Raw genomic sequence first — 15,943 nt, forward strand, 5'->3', positions numbered from 1 at the left:
CGAAGGAAAATAAATAAATAAATGAAAGTAAGAATGTGGGAATATAAAACCACCTTTATCTGCATTGGAGCAGTTTTATTTTTAACACTCATGATGTAAAGCTTTTCATTATAGATGGCATCCCAAATGCAATATAGCATAGGAAAGTTCCTATTTACGCAGTAAAGTTGCCTAATTGCTAAATTCAAGTTCATAGTATTGCTAGTTTTTGTCTAAATAGTCAAGGCATTGCATCAAACCTCGACTTGCTATACACTAACTTTCTTCAGTTGTGCACATGTAAGCTGTCAGATATCCATCATTCAGCTTCACAGCTCTTTTATCTTAGTTTTATCCCTTAGTTATTTCCATTAGGATGTCTTCAGGGCAATCCAATAAGGTCATAAAAGTGTGAGTCTGTGGGCTGAAGCTATATCTACATGATCTGTGCTTCATGGCGAGCTTGAAGAGACTTTTCCCTACTGAATAGTGGCTCTTAGAGGTTTTTTCTATATTTTGCTGCACCTTAGAGTTTGGAATGAATGTAATGAGCTCTTTTGGGAGACTGCGCTGCCTTCCTTTACTGTGATTTAAAGCCACACTCCTTTGAATCAGGAATGAATCGGGACAGGCTTTGAGTTTGGGACACTTGTTGGATTGTCTGCGTTGTCCCAGCGGGTCTTTCTTTGTGGGTGTATTACTGGGCATCTGATGATGGATTGTGGTGAAGTTGTGTTGTGATGGCCAAAAACTCGACTACATCTGTCTGAAAGTTTGCAACATAATGATGACAGGATGAGCTTAGATTGGATGCAGCCTGGTTTCTCTCATTGATGCTGTGCTCTGTAGAAGATTTAAAGGCATTGCAGTCAATCAGAACTTTCCGGTATCCAAAAAAAAGTCAAGAAAGCCAGAAGATGATAGAGTGATGCTATCAACAATTAAACATTTATAGCAACATATGTTTTATGTAAAACGAGTATCTAAGGGCTGCACAAGATATTGATTCAGCATCATTATTGCAATAGTCACATCACAGGATCTGGAATGTTGAGTCGGGATTATAATTGACTAGGAGGCAAAGTTGAAAACACATGTGATTTGTGATGTCACTGCAAACCATTTATATATGTAAGTCTAACCATAAGTTTAACCATAAAGTTACCAAAAAACATTGATCATTTACAGTAAGGCCTAAGACTGTATAAGCATTTCAAGCTGGTTTAAAGCATTTAGACACAAGAAATTATAATTGCAGCATCTTTTAGAAGGATAAATTGTTTAGATGATGAAGACAGTACAGTGTGTTTTTGCATTTGATTATTCGATTGGGTTACCTGAATACTGTAGACTTCCAGGAAACCATGAATCAGTTATTAAATTTTTTTAAAGTCTTTGCTCAACTGTATTTATCAATGCTTGTGATTAGTTTATTAAATTTTATGCAGATGCATCCCCCTATAAAATCATCCCAGATGATTTTATCCCAGATGATGAAATTCTTTCCAGACCTATTTATTTCATTGGGTGAATTTATACTCGTTATAATAATATTTATTGCAGAAATCAAAAAATATTGCAATGTCAGATTTTTTTTTCGATATCGTGCAGCCTTAATAATAATAATAATAACAATAATAATAATAATAATAATAGTTTATAATTGTTTAATTTTAAAGCAGTTTAAAGCATTTAGACAGAAAAAAGTTTCATTTTTGTAACTTATAGAAAAACTTGTAATACTACTCAAACTATGCACTAATAAGGCTATGGGATCTAATTTAGAATTAAAAATAATAAAGTGTAATGTGAGAAGTTTGGAAAACCTTACTAAAATTAATCAAATATAGACCAGAATAAAACAATTAAATCCTTCTGTTGGATTTCTGCAAGAATGCCATATTTCATCAATAACATAAAATAACGGTAATTTTAGTATAATAATATTAGCAATAAATAAATGCATTTATAAATGTAATTATTGAATTAATATTATTGAATTAACGATTGGATGGAAAAATATTAAGTAAATAAATTAATATTACAATGTTATTACTTATTGTTTTTGAGGTCCTTAACCCTCTCAAGGCAGGCGTTGCTGATTTGCAACAGTTAAAAGCATAGATTCTAAAATTTTATTTGAGCCTGAAAGGGTTAATGTGTTATTATTTAATATAATAGTAATAATATAGTAATAAATACATAAAAAATAAATAATGAATGAATGAATGGTCAAAATACACTAATAAATTTTTTTTATTTAATCAATAAATTAATATTGAGGATAACTCAAGTATGGTATTTGTGCATTGTTTAACATATGATGCTGAAATATTTGAACATAATGTTTAGTATTGTTTTATGTGATTGTAACTGACATTAAATAAACAACATATAGGACCAGCTTGGTGAGGGTGTCTTTATATATGGCTTTTATTTTTCTTTGTTCAGGACACTGTCCAGTAGTGATGATGTGCAGGACCGAGAGACGGAGAAGGGCCGTCTGGAGGAGGCGTATGAAAAGTGTGATCGGGATCTGGACGAGTTGATCGTTCAGCACTACACAGAGCTCACCACAGCCATCCGAACCTACCAGAGCATCACTGAGAGAATAACTAGCTCTCGCAACAAGATCAAACAGGTTTGTGATGTTTACCTACTGCTAGAGACACCATTCCCAAAATGCAAAGTATACTTCAGCTGTTTCCATGACAGTCAATGTGATGTAATTTTAGTCATGATGAGGGTTCATGGACATCTTGATTTTATTGTTTTTGTCTGGTAATTTAAATACAGCAGTGCACGTAGTAAATGCACAGTTGCTAATCTTTGTTATACTTAAAGTTGTGCATAGATTATTCATCTAATTGTGTTTATTTGACTGAAATATGCATAATTATGAACATGAAATGTTTGTAGTTTAGATTTCAGTCACTTTTGGTCAATTATATGAAGAAACGCTTTATGATGTGTGCTGTTGTAATATATGTTGTTATTAAATGTATGTGCTTAATTGTGAAATTAAAGTAAACAGAGTAAAGTTGAACAAAATAAGTTCTAAGTAAAGTAAAATTAAATCAAATCATTAATCCTAAATGTTTTGTTTGTTTCACAGTAAATCTTCAACACAGAAAATGGACCCTCCTATAGACTCATTTGGTGTAGATTAAAAAATGAAGAATAGATAAAGACTGGTAACAAATAAGGGAAATGGGTAAAATCTATGGAATAAGAAGAAAATTTAGTTTTTTGCCTTTGAAAAAAATATTGGAATGGAGATCTATTTTATTAAACTAACATTTAATATACAAATGCACTTCATAGAACATGTATTAGACATATAGACAACACCATTTTGGAAGGACACAATATACTGTCCGTTTGTTAAGTGTGACGTCACACGAAGGGGCTTCCGGGTCTAAGGGCTCTATGAAACTGAATGGGGAGACTCATCAAATCAATATTTGTTATTCAGCAAGCCCAGAGATTGTTGTGTACACTATGAGGTTTTATAAAATTCACTTTAATGAGTGATATGAATAAAAAGTGGTCATAAACGAGTATTTTGTCAATTCAAATAAGCAACGGCTTGGACCCGGAAACAGCATTACATACGTCACTAACACGTCACCACTTAACAAGCGGATAACTGCAAGTTAATTACCTCTGCACAAGAGGTAACAACACAAGTCCTCAACCTTTCTAATTTTGACTTCAATGTATTAATAATATGCACCTTTTTGTAAAGCTGCTTAAGAACTATAATTATTGTAAAAAGTTCCAAAACAAATAAACTTGAATTGAATAAATACTGTTGCAGAGATGCTAGAACACAGACATTGAAATGGAAATGAAAGTATAATAGGGAGAAAACCAGGACACATTGATAAAAGTTGCTGAACAAACAGAATATTTAACTGATTAGGCTAATTAATAGATTAAGCTTCTATTAATTCAACATATATCAAATGATAACACCGATAAGAAGCCACATCATCTCAAGGCTCATATTATGAAGTGAGTTGGGAGAAAAGAGATGTTATTAAATGTGATATTTTCACATGCTTTCAGATGTAGCAACATATAAACATAGCCTTAGTTCACTAAGAAGCTACACACAACTGTCATTATCACATAATGATTGTCTTCTGTCTCATTATAGCACAATTAAAGCATTTGTGATTTATTGCCTAATTGTATCAGTGAATTTTGACTGTATATTAAATGCTGCTCCATCTGAAAGAACCAAAGACCTCATTGATGTTTGCACTTTTTTAGATTTGCTAAAGAGATTACAATTGCCTTTGAGTAGTCTTTGCTTAACATTACGTCTATTCTTTTATCATTTAACTAAAAATGTATTTATTTTATCACACAATTCAGACAAGTTTATATCTCCTTATTCCGACTTTATAATTCTATTTAATGCAAAAAGAGTTTGTCAATTCCTAGGGAAAAAAGCCTGAAGTGTGGCACATGCACTCGTGTACTCATTGGGGAAAACAAAATTGGTTTTTGCTTATTGATATTATTTTGAATTGATTTGAAAAGTCAGAATTTTGAAATCTAAAATCTAATTTAGTCGTTTTTGCTTTTATTTATTTTTCTCTAGGCTTAAAATCTATTCCTTCCAGGTTTTCTGCAACCATGATGCGTGTGCCTTCTGAATGTTTACAACCCTATAAATAGCCGATGATAATGCTTGATTTTATTTGCAGCATCTTATATAACACCCTTAAACAACAAAATTTTATTAACTTAAAATTTAGGTGCTATTTACTCGTTCATTCATTTTCTTTTCGGCTTAGTGCCTTTATTAATCTGGGGTCACCACAGCGGAATGAACCGTCGTTTTATCCAGCACATGTTTTACGCAGCGGAAGCCCTTCTAGCTGCTACCTTCTAGCTTACTTTTACTTAAAGATGTTATGCAAGTATGAAAGAATGTTAGTAAGATTAATTGTTTTGTTTGTTTGTTTCTTTCATTCTTTCTCATTTTTCCTTCTATTTTTCTGTGAGTTAATTTTTTTGTAAAAATGTTTTAATGCCTTAAAACAACTTTTGTTTGTTTGTTTGTTTGTTTGTTTGTTTTTTTGTTTGTTTGTTTGTTTCTTTCTTTCTTTCTTTCTTTCTTTCTTTCTTTCTTTCTATTTCTGAAATGTATTAGTTCCTTAAAAGACAAAAACTTACAGGTTTGTAGCAAACACAAACCCTTTGGGGGTTCCTTCTGGAACCCTGCTTAAAATCCCTGTCATTAGTCTGACGCACAATGACTTAATACATTTTTAATAGGCATGTAGCTGCCAATCACACAGTAATACGTCTTTTTGCTATCAGTTTGCTATATAGATGATCAAAACAACACTTTCACAGCACATGATGCTTTCTGTTCCTCTGGTCGACACCTGGCAAAGATGAAATGCAGCTGCTGCTATACTTTGTTGTCCACTAAGATAACCTACCAATACGTAAACGCACTCAAACTGCATGCAGCCTGATATAATGCTGTCTGTAATACCCAGGGAATGATTTATGAGGCATAATTAGAGGGAAAACAACACGCGGTAGCAGTTTGACGCAAAAAGGGAAATTAAAAGCAAATCAGCAGCTACTTTTTGTCATTTTTGCGTTTAAACGTCGCTCTCAGCCATGCGGTCTGATGGGTCGTCCCTCAGGCTTCTGTAATGATGGAGGTGTCAGGCTTTCCACACACACAGTCAAACTTGCCTCAGAGAACATAGAGAATAGCATTTCTGTCTTCATGCTGGTGAAGTATTTGATGAGAGGCGCCCAGGGACCCCCAATCACCATCTTAACTCATTATTATTTAAAGACACAGGTGACCGAGTTTGTTTATTGCACTCTTGAAAGATGTTTGAGTCAAGGACTCTAATAAAAGCGCTTCCCTTTGTGTCTCAATTTGCATGTGTGTGAGCTTGAGAGGGAAAATGGAAGACATAAAGCCAACACAGCCAATGGAACGCAACAATGTTCATTAATTTTGCTGTTTGTTTATCCAGCTTTGGGATTTGCTCACGTTTTGTAAGCTCTTTTATGAACACTAAAAAATGAACTAATTACCGCTTCCCCTGCCACCTAAAACGGGGCTGCGAAACATGGTGAGCCATCATAAAAGCAACATTAGGAATCACTAGTAATTGTCTTCGATGTCTGAAATAATATCCTTGTAAATTAGCCGCTAAGCTTGGGTTTTAATCTACGGCAAAATGTTTGTTTATCATCTTCTCCCCTGCTGCTGACACGCTTGAAAATAATTATGCAGAGAATAAAGCGCTGGGAAAGGAGAAGGGAATACACGATGCTCGTTTCATCAAGTGTGAACTTTCACCTTTTCCTCACGTGGGTTTCTCTGCTCAGGTCAAGGAGAACCTGCTGTCCTGTAAGATGCTCCTCCACTGTAAGCGGGATGAACTGAGGAAGCTGTGGATTGAGGGTGTCGAGCACAAGCATGTCCTTAGCCTGTTGGATGAGATCGAAAACATCAAACAGGTGCCTCAGAAATTGGAGGCGTCCATGGCCAGCAAGCATTACCTGCATGCGACGGATATGCTGGTAAGTGAATGTTCCAGTGTGTTAGTAGGGGACGTTTGATTGCATGGTTAGGTGCATGACACCTTTTTTCAGCTTGTCTCTGATATATTTTTAAAAATATTTAAAGTCTTTACCGTGAGCTTTGTTATATTGTGATGTTTCTCGAAATTACTTTCTCTATAATATTAGGGTGTTTTGAGTTATTTTATTTAACAGACCGGCACAAATATGCAAACAAAGAGTTTCTGAGTTCTCTCAGTCTGCTCTCATGTAATCCTGGAACACATTCAGTGCTGGGAATACATTGTAAAAGCATGCCCTGCTTATTCAAAATATATGATTAATCTAATTAAATTAAAACTCACCAGCAGTGGATGATTTTGTCATTAAGAACGAAAACAGTTTAATATCGGTTTCTCTGAAACTATGAACGATTCACTTTAAATTTATTTAGGCTAGATTTGATTTTATTTAACAAATCAGTTTGTGTTTTAGGGCTGAAGCATTTAGCGGACTTGTTTTGATGCACTTAACCTCAGATGTTATTTGTTATTCTTGTTTATCTAGTAGATAAATGACCAACAAAAATACATTAAATTAACATACAAATTATACCAAATACAAAGTGGCCTATTCAGTTATGCAACTCTCTTGGTTTATCTTTAGGTTCTAGGTTTCACTTTTTTCAGCACATTTTTATCAGGCGTTTAATCACACGGGTTTTTTGAGTACGCCTACATCTCCCTCTCGACAGGGGAAATCAGTGTGTAGCAGTGGTCAGAGATGACAAGCTTCCATCCTCCTGCTCTCTCAGGTGTCTCAGGTGTCCTTCTCCTCAGAGAGCTTCTCCTTCTTGTGTGTCTGTTTGTGTGTGTGTGTCTGTTTGTGTGTGTCTGTTTGTGTGTGTGTGTGTGTGTGTGTGTGTGTGTGTGTGTGTGTGTGTGTGCGCGTGTGTGTGCGCGCGTTTTTGTGACTTTGTGTGTGTGACTGCGTGTGTGTATGTGAAACTGTTAAATTCTGACGAGGAGTATTGGGACTGCCAACAGAGATTACGCTGTACACCGTGTTTCAATTTGCAACTCTCATCTGAAAACGTTCTCCCTCACTCGTCTGTCTGTTGGCTTCATGATCACACGTACACATTTATAACTCTGGTACCTGTCAGTCTGTTTTACCTCCCTAACGTGTGCTTCTCAGATGAGCTGTCATTCATTACCCCACATCTCTCCAATCGGGCCCTTTCTCTCTTAAGATTATTTGCTTAATCTCTGTTGTCATTTCCTTTCCTGTTTCCTTTCCTTTTCTCATATCCTATTTACTTTCCTGTTTAATTTCCTTTCCTTCTTCCTTTCCTGATTGCTTTTGTTTTTTTCCTTTCCTTTCCTTTCCTTTCCTTTCCTTTCCTTTCCTTTCCTTTCCTCTCCTTTCCTTTCCTGTTCACTTTCCTTTCCAGTTTACTTTCATGTTACCTTTTCTTTCCTGTTTACTTTCTGTTCCTTTCCTGTTTACTGTCCTTTCATTTCCTATTTGCTTATTATAAGTCCTGTTCACTTTCATTTTCTTTCCTGTTCACATTCCTGTCCCGTTTTTATTCCTTTCCTGTTTACTTTCCTTTTGCTTCCCTTTCCTGTTTACTTTCATTTCCTAATTGCTATCCTTTCCTATTTCCTTTCCTTCCCATCCGTGTTTTTTTCCCTTTCTTTTTTTCCCTTTCATCTTTCCTTTCCTTTCATTTCCTTTCCTTTCCTTTCCTGTTCCCTTTTCTGTTCATTTTTCTTTCCTGTTTTCCTTCCTGCACAGTTTAATTTCCTTTCCTGTTTCCTTTCCCTTTCCTTTCTTGTTTTCTTTCCTTTAATTTCTTTTACAATAATTTCCTTTCCTGTTTCCTTTTCTTTTACCTTACTTTTCTTTGACTTTACTTTCCTGTTTCCTTTCCTTTTACCTTACTTTTTTTACTTTACTTTCCCCTCCTGTTCACTTTCCTTTCTATTGCTGTTTATATTTGCTTTCCTTCAATGGCATTTTCTGTTTATTTTTTCTTTGATTTTCCATGCCATGTTTTACATTCATTTCCTTTTTTATGTTTTTCTTTTGTGTTCATTTTTGTGTTACCTTTCATGTTCATTTTGCTTTTCCTTCTTTTTTTTGTTCCACTTCCTGTTTCTTTTTCATTTTCCTTCATTTTTTAATCCTACTATTTTCTTTTACTATTTAAAATACTTATATGTTCTTTTCCAGGCATATGAGGTGCGACCAGCCATTCAAGGACAAAAAAATAAATAAAACAAAGTCTCTGTGACTGTAGTTCAACAGACACACATTAGGCCTATGACGTGAACCAATCAGAGATAGTGAAGGGCTGCAGTAGGTTACCATCTTGTAGAATTAAATAAAGATCTAACCAGAATGTTAGTTAATTATATACAAGTCAATATTGCCTATATGGACGTTGATTAAAAAAACTGAACTTGTAAAACTGCGGTGTTAAATGCAATGCAGTCAAAAATTTGGGTACACCTATCTTTTGGCCTGGTGCAACTAAGAAAAAAGTTCAACCGGTGCAAAAAGTTAGTTTAGACTCCTGTTTTACCTTTTTTATCTTTCTCTCTTTTCCTTGCATTCTTTTTCTCTTCCTTTCTTCATACTTTCCCTCTACCTTTCTTTACTTTCCCTTCCCCTGCTATTTTTTTGCCTCTTTCACATCTCTCTCTCTCTATCATCTCCTAGCTATAAAAACATCTCCATTGCAAGTAGAAGTGTCCTCTTCACTAAACCCGGTTTGCCAATAAGACATGTAAACAGACACACTTACACACACTCTGAATGAACCAGATCAGCTGATCCTGCTGGTAAACACAGAGGCTCACGCTAGCCTCATTTGCATGAACAACTCCTTGACTTGCATGACCCTTCCTCTGTCTGTCAAAAGCGATGCACAAAGTGTGCTATAATGGCCCTCCAGAGCACCATCAACAGGCCATTAGCTTCCCTCTAATAAAGAACGTTCATTCACAGCCATTTTTGATTTATTCACTAAATATAAACAAGCAATATCTACTGCAGACATGCAGGATCGCTCAGAGCTGAGTGTAGAGGTAAAGGCAAAGTGAAGTAAAAACTACAAATACAAGCTAATGTACTAAAAAAGAGAGAGAGAGAGAGGGAAAGTGAGAGATTAAAAGAGATGGAAGGTGGAAGGGAAAGGTTGCATAGAAGATCAAGGCTCTGGGACGCGTAAGCCTGGTCAGGTGAATGAAATGAGGAAATTGAACTTATCAAGCACACAACCACTTCAGATTCTGATTGCAAATGCAGCAGAATGGCAAGTAGCTGCTGATATGGTGCAGATCCAGGACAGCATTAAAGCTAAGCCTGAGGGGACTACCTGGACTCGTTCTCCATGTTAAGTTGCATTTGTTCTTCATTTTTCTGCTTAAAAATCCCCTTGCACGTGTCTGAGAGGGAGAAGAGATAACAGATACACAAAAAAGTCATATGTATTTTTTTTAATCCCTTAATTCAGCATGCAACATTCTCTCTGTGGTGGAGCATATTTGTATATTTGTATGTATGTTGTATATTTATGAAATTTTATTTTAGCATACACATTTTTAGGGGGTGTGTATTTGTGTGTATATTTATTTATTTATTTATTTATTTATTTATTTATTGATTTATTTATTATTGAAAATTATATAATAATAATAATAATAATAATAATAATAATAATAATAATAATAATAATATCATTTTTTGGAAATGTACGTTTTAGGAAATTAAATAGTTATAAGGACATTACTTAAATAAATTAAATTATTTATCAAGATTATTATTAATCATTAGAATATAATTATTATTTGGGAAATATTTTGTTTATTAGGAATATTTTTTATTATTTTATTCATTTTATTTCTAGAGGTTTTATTTATTTTTAGTGGAAATATTTATAACTTTTGAAATAATTAGTTATTTTTAGTCACTTTACTCTGTTTATTTATTCATTTATTTAAAATTATAAAATGTATTATATTCAATTAAATTGATATTAAATTATATATATATATATATATGGGAAATATTTATCACAAGTGAGATAATTAGATAGTAGTCTTTTTATTTGTTTTTTTATTTGAACTTTTAAAAAAGGGATTTCAGTTTTAGAGAATTCATTTATTTGACATTTTATAAAAAAAAATAATGTTATCATTATTTAGATGTTTTTGAAGGAACAAAACAAACCTTTGCTGTCTGTGCATGGAAAAGAGAGAGGAAGCTTATATATGCATTTATTTTTCTGGGGATTTTGCATCATTTCCTCACTTTGTGTTCACTGATAAGCTCTGTCTCACGCCTCATTCAAGCAGCAGCCGCATACTTCATTATGCTCTCTGCAGGAAAGCCATACACACTCAGCAGAGTGAATATTCAACGCCACTGCGGTCCACCACGCTGCATTCTCCCTCTTTGAATACCTTGATTGGACGAGAGTTGTTATTGTGCTTTATCACTGTGGTTTTTGATGGGCGGGCGGGCCATGTGCTATTATGTGATCCTGGAGCGCAGCTAATCTAGGTGGGTTTACAACAATGGATACGCCTGGAACACTTGAGTTATTCAGCTACTAGCAATGAACAAGCTGCACTGGGATTTGAGAGTTCCGACTTAACATGCAAAACAACAAATACAGGAGCTGAAAGAGATCTGACAGCTAGATTTTAAAGTTGCCATTCTGTGGTCTTAACATTCAGCTAATTCACCATATAAAAAAAATGAGTAGGTCAAGGGTTAAGAACATAAGAATATCAAAACAAGCTGCACTGATTTAATATAAACAATAAAAAAAAACTTTTTTCACTAAACATTTAGCAAAAATAGGTTTATTAAGGAAAAAAATCAAGGAAATAACCCTAACTATAATTAAGAAATGCAATATTTGAACACTTCGTACTTTTAAATTAGATTAGATTCAACTTTATTGTCATTACACATGTACAAGGCAACGAAATGCAGTTTAGGTTCAACCAGCAGTGCAATAGCAACAAGTGCAGGATATACTGTAGGTTTAAATTATAAAGTGGAATTATAGAAAAACTATGGTGATATTTACAGATGTACTATGAACATTATATACAGGTTGTATTAATTATGAACAGAGATTTACAATAGATAGATATAAGTACAGGTTGCTATTAATAATCCGAGGTGTGCAGATATATATGAACATAATGATCAATGTATATGTACAGTAGGTATGTTCATTTCAAGAATAGTTAGTGTAATGTATATAGTAATGAATAGTTTGTTTAAAAAATAAATTCTAAATAATTGAAATGAGCTTCATTATAAACTGAAGCTAACTGACCTTAAACATCCACTATAATAATATTGCAACTAGTTAATATGTACGGTTGTATGTATTTTACATATTCCAAAATGCCTAATTATGTATTTTATGTTATGTATTTTAACTGATATTATTATTTTATTATAATGATTAATATTTATTTTAGTTTGTTCATTTAAATTGTAGATATTCATTTAATTTACAGTTTTTTATAGTTAAGTATTTATATTTATTTATATTTTTTGCCATTTTATTTCATATTTTATTAATTGTTTATTTAAAAATACAATGAATTTTCTACACTTAAGTGTGGCTAAAGTTTCCAATATGTTTTTTCGTGGTTATTGAATTTATTATTGATACCTCAACCCATTATTAAAAGAAAAGTTTTGCATTTTGAGTTGAAATTGTATTGTCATACTTTTTACACACAGACATTGATGTGGATGGAAGCTTCAGGTGTTCCGTTGTGTTTGCAGGTCTCTGCTGTGGATTCTCTTGAAGGACCTCTCCTGCAGGTGGAGGGCCTTGGCGACTTGCGACTGGAGCTCCACAGCAAGAAGCTCAATATCCACCTGGTGCTAATAGATGAGCTTCACCGACACCTCTATATCAAATCTACCAGCCGCGTAGTTCAACGGGGCAAAGACAAGGACAAGAACCGGTGAGTTACTGAACATGCTTCAGATGAAGTACTACTACAGTGGAGATCAAAATTACTGAACAATATTTATATATAGTTGTGGCTGTACCATGCTTTTCAAACAGTGTTTTACTAAACAACCAAAGCACTTCAACTAAACCCCAAATGTTTATTGAGTGAAAAACACAATGATCAAACTTGGAGATCAGCAATGAATGTACTGTTCAGTTCTGCTGTGATCCCTTCACTACTTGTAGTGTTTCTTGGCCAAGAAACCTTTTTACCAAAGATTTTAAAGAGATGTTAAATCAGGTTTAGATCAGGACTCTTTCCTCTTTTTCATTATGTCAGTGTTTTCAACTTTAATGAACTTCCTTATCATTTTTACTGTGTGAAAACAACAGGATAACCTGCTGTGAGAAGGTTTCAGTCAGTTCCGTCAGAAAGGCTCATCATCTTGAGAGCGTTCTCAAATGTTGATCACTTTTCTTTTTCTTCAAGCCTTTATACTGTGCTTTAGATCAGGGGTTCTTAACCTTTTTCACTTCGAGGCCCACTTCTTTCTCTGATAAATTAATGAAAGGCCCACCTGTTTGATGTTTTCTCTAAAATGTTTGTATGAAATGCTCATTTAAATCTTTATTAATATACATACATACATACATACATGCATACATACATACATACGTACGTAGGTATGTACGTGTGTGCGTGCATGTGTGCATGCATATGTTGTGTCTTCTATTACTTTCTATTATCAGCATTTTATTAAAAAAAATATAATTTTATTTTAATTTAATTATATGTAAAACTAAAACTATATCTATATTTACACATACACAGACTCAAAGAGAACCAGAGGTCAACAGGGAGATTGCAAAAGACCAGCTTCGGCTTTAAACTAGATTGAGTGAATGAATATCTACTATAAAAAAATATACAGGCTAATGTGAAACACCCTAAATCAGTTAAAACGCATCGATCTGTTGGCGGTTGAGATTACAGCTGGATATTATTGGGAGATCGCTGACAGAAACAGTGAACAGCTGCGCCAGAGCAGGTCTGAAGCTCATATGCAAGTTAATTTTACAGTCTATGGCAGAAACACCATTGAGCCTCGCTAGATCCTCCTGTATTGGAGCGCGTCCGTTATAAAACACTCACAGGACAATAATTTCAACAACTATGTGGATATATTAAATAGTTTGCACAAAAATACACAGAGAGACTTTCACTTCACGCATAGTTTGTGAATGAACAGACTTGCGTCTACTAGTTGCAGATGCCATCATGAGGTTGTTTTTGCACCGAGTTTAAAGTAATCAGTCAGAGAACAGGAGGAAGTGCATTACTTTCAACATTTTAATACAGCATATTAATAATGAAATCTAAAAATTATAGTATAATATTGAGAGTTAATTTTAATCTCGCGGCCCACCTGCTGGATCGCTGAGGCCCACTGGATGAGAATGAAGAAGATTTTATTCTCTCTGTGTGAAGTATTTTCTAAGTGTAAAGCAGTTAATTTTCTCTTTTCAAAATGTATGTAGTTTTTGCAACAAACATGCCAGCGTGTGTTAAAAATACTGTGTAAAATGATTATGCCTGCACAGAAGCAACACTAGAAGAAAGGCTATGCTGAAGAGTGACTGACTGTATAGAATAACTGAATATGTAAAGCACTGATTATATATGTTAAATACTTGTATGAAGCTATATGTGTCACAAGTTAGAATGAGTAACATATTATCAAGTGATTATGCTATCATGACAATGTATGTAAACACTTAGTCCTTTTGCATAAGTGAACTTTGGTTTCAAAACAGTTGCTGACATTACATAGACCTGTGACATCTCGCTGACCATAGCAAGCTGGCTGGGAGCCAAGAATAACAGGGCCACCCAGAGTAAAAACCTATCCTAAAATGGTTAAAAGTTAAAATGAGACACCTAGGGGTGTGTCAAATAACCTGTATAAAGATTGTGGAAAACACAGAGACTTTAGAAAGAGAGAACCAAAGATAGGAATTGTCCAGGAGAGACTTCAGAATGCTCTGGGGTCTTCTCTGCTCTTTCTCGGCTTTATTATGGAGAATAAAGTCTATTTTCTGATATTCAAAACCTCCTGTCTGATCATTTCTAATTGATGAGAAGTCAAATTATGACAAGAATCCACCCTTTAGAGCAAGGGTCTCAAACTCGCGGCCCGTGGGCAATTTGCGGCCCTCAGTGCAATATCTTGTGGCCCACGCCGACCGATGTACACTGACATAATCAGTGGAGCGGAGAGAGAGAGCGCTCCCCGCTCCGCTGATTCTATCCGTACACAGCGGTCACTGGCATTCCCCGCCCGCCGTGTAAACAAAGGGGCGGGGATACCGGTGACGTCACCACGCACCCCGCCCCTTTGTTAGACGCTGTGACGGGCGGGAAGTGTAGGAGGGAACTCGCGCCGGCCAGAACCAAGGTAAGCTGTTCCCGCCCCTGCCTGCCACTTAGCTACCTATCTGCAGCCTGCCACCTACCTGGCTACAGCCTGCATCTTATATATATTATAGGTAGATACAGACTGGCACAGACTGATGTGACTGGAGTGGGGTGGGGGTGTTTTATTTATAAATATATATACGCCTTTTTTAGGTGAGGGAATGGAAGTTTTGAGTGTGTGAGAAGTGTGTGAGAAGTTATTTTCCACCTTGAACTTCAATAAGTCAAAGTACAGGTCTAGACTTAATGATGATCATCTTCAAGCCATACTGAGGGTCTCAACTGCTTCCGCTCTAAAGCCAAATGTGGTTCAGATTTGTGAGAAAAAGCGCTGTCAAGTCTCTGGCAGCAAAGAGTAGGCAAAAGATGCCATGTTCAGAAGAAATAATTAAAACTGTTAATAATGACATTTGAGGACTTTTTTTTTTGTGAAATCACTTATGCGGCCCAGCCTCACCCAGACTTTGCCTCCTGCAGCCCCCAGGTAAATTGAGTTTGAGACCCCTGCTTTAGAGTATATTTAACTCCTGTAATACTATACTGCTGTTACTTCAAAGCAATTTTGATCTGCAGTATACATTGTGAAGCGCATGCCATTTCTTGAAATTTGATTTGTATAGCTTGATACAAATACTTCAAGTCTAGCATTCAAATCAAAGGAAAAGAACACACTGTCATGGAGCCTTAGTATTTGAAGTCAACGGAGATCAATAATTTGACAAAACGTGAACAACATAAAAGCCTTACTCAAAACTTTTGATTCAGGTTGTAGCAGTGAACTCAAAGCAATTACTTTCGGAGCGGCAAAGTCATTTCTCAGGCTTAGATTAATTTACCTTCGCAGGTTGCTGGTAGCAGGGCGCGGGGCTCATCTAATTACTGTGTGTGTACTTTTTAAAGAGAGAGACGTGCTCTCTTAAACCAAACATCCCATGAGT

The 15,943-nt window shown here is 35.1% G+C and overlaps 1 protein-coding gene across 2 annotated transcripts in view; it reads left to right on the forward strand.

Annotated features, from left to right (window-relative positions):
* exoc4 (exocyst complex component 4) overlaps positions 1–15,943 on the forward strand; it is a 207,420-nt gene that overhangs the window by 1,205 nt on the left and 190,272 nt on the right. For both annotated transcript variants that reach the window (XR_015482068.1, NM_001030134.2), the window contains exons 2-4: positions 2,431–2,620; positions 6,358–6,552; positions 12,355–12,539. Coding sequence is in view for 1 of the 2 variants with exons in the window: in NM_001030134.2 (NP_001025305.1) it covers positions 2,431–2,620; positions 6,358–6,552; positions 12,355–12,539 (570 nt within the window). In the remaining variant the exon portion in view is untranslated. The remainder of the gene's footprint in view (positions 1–2,430; positions 2,621–6,357; positions 6,553–12,354; positions 12,540–15,943) is intronic.

The sequence above is a fragment of the Danio rerio genome, chromosome 4 (assembly GCF_052040795.2).
Source record: "Danio rerio strain M-AB ecotype USA chromosome 4, GRCz13ab, whole genome shotgun sequence".
In the NCBI taxonomy this organism is placed as follows: Eukaryota; Metazoa; Chordata; class Actinopteri; order Cypriniformes; family Danionidae; genus Danio; species Danio rerio.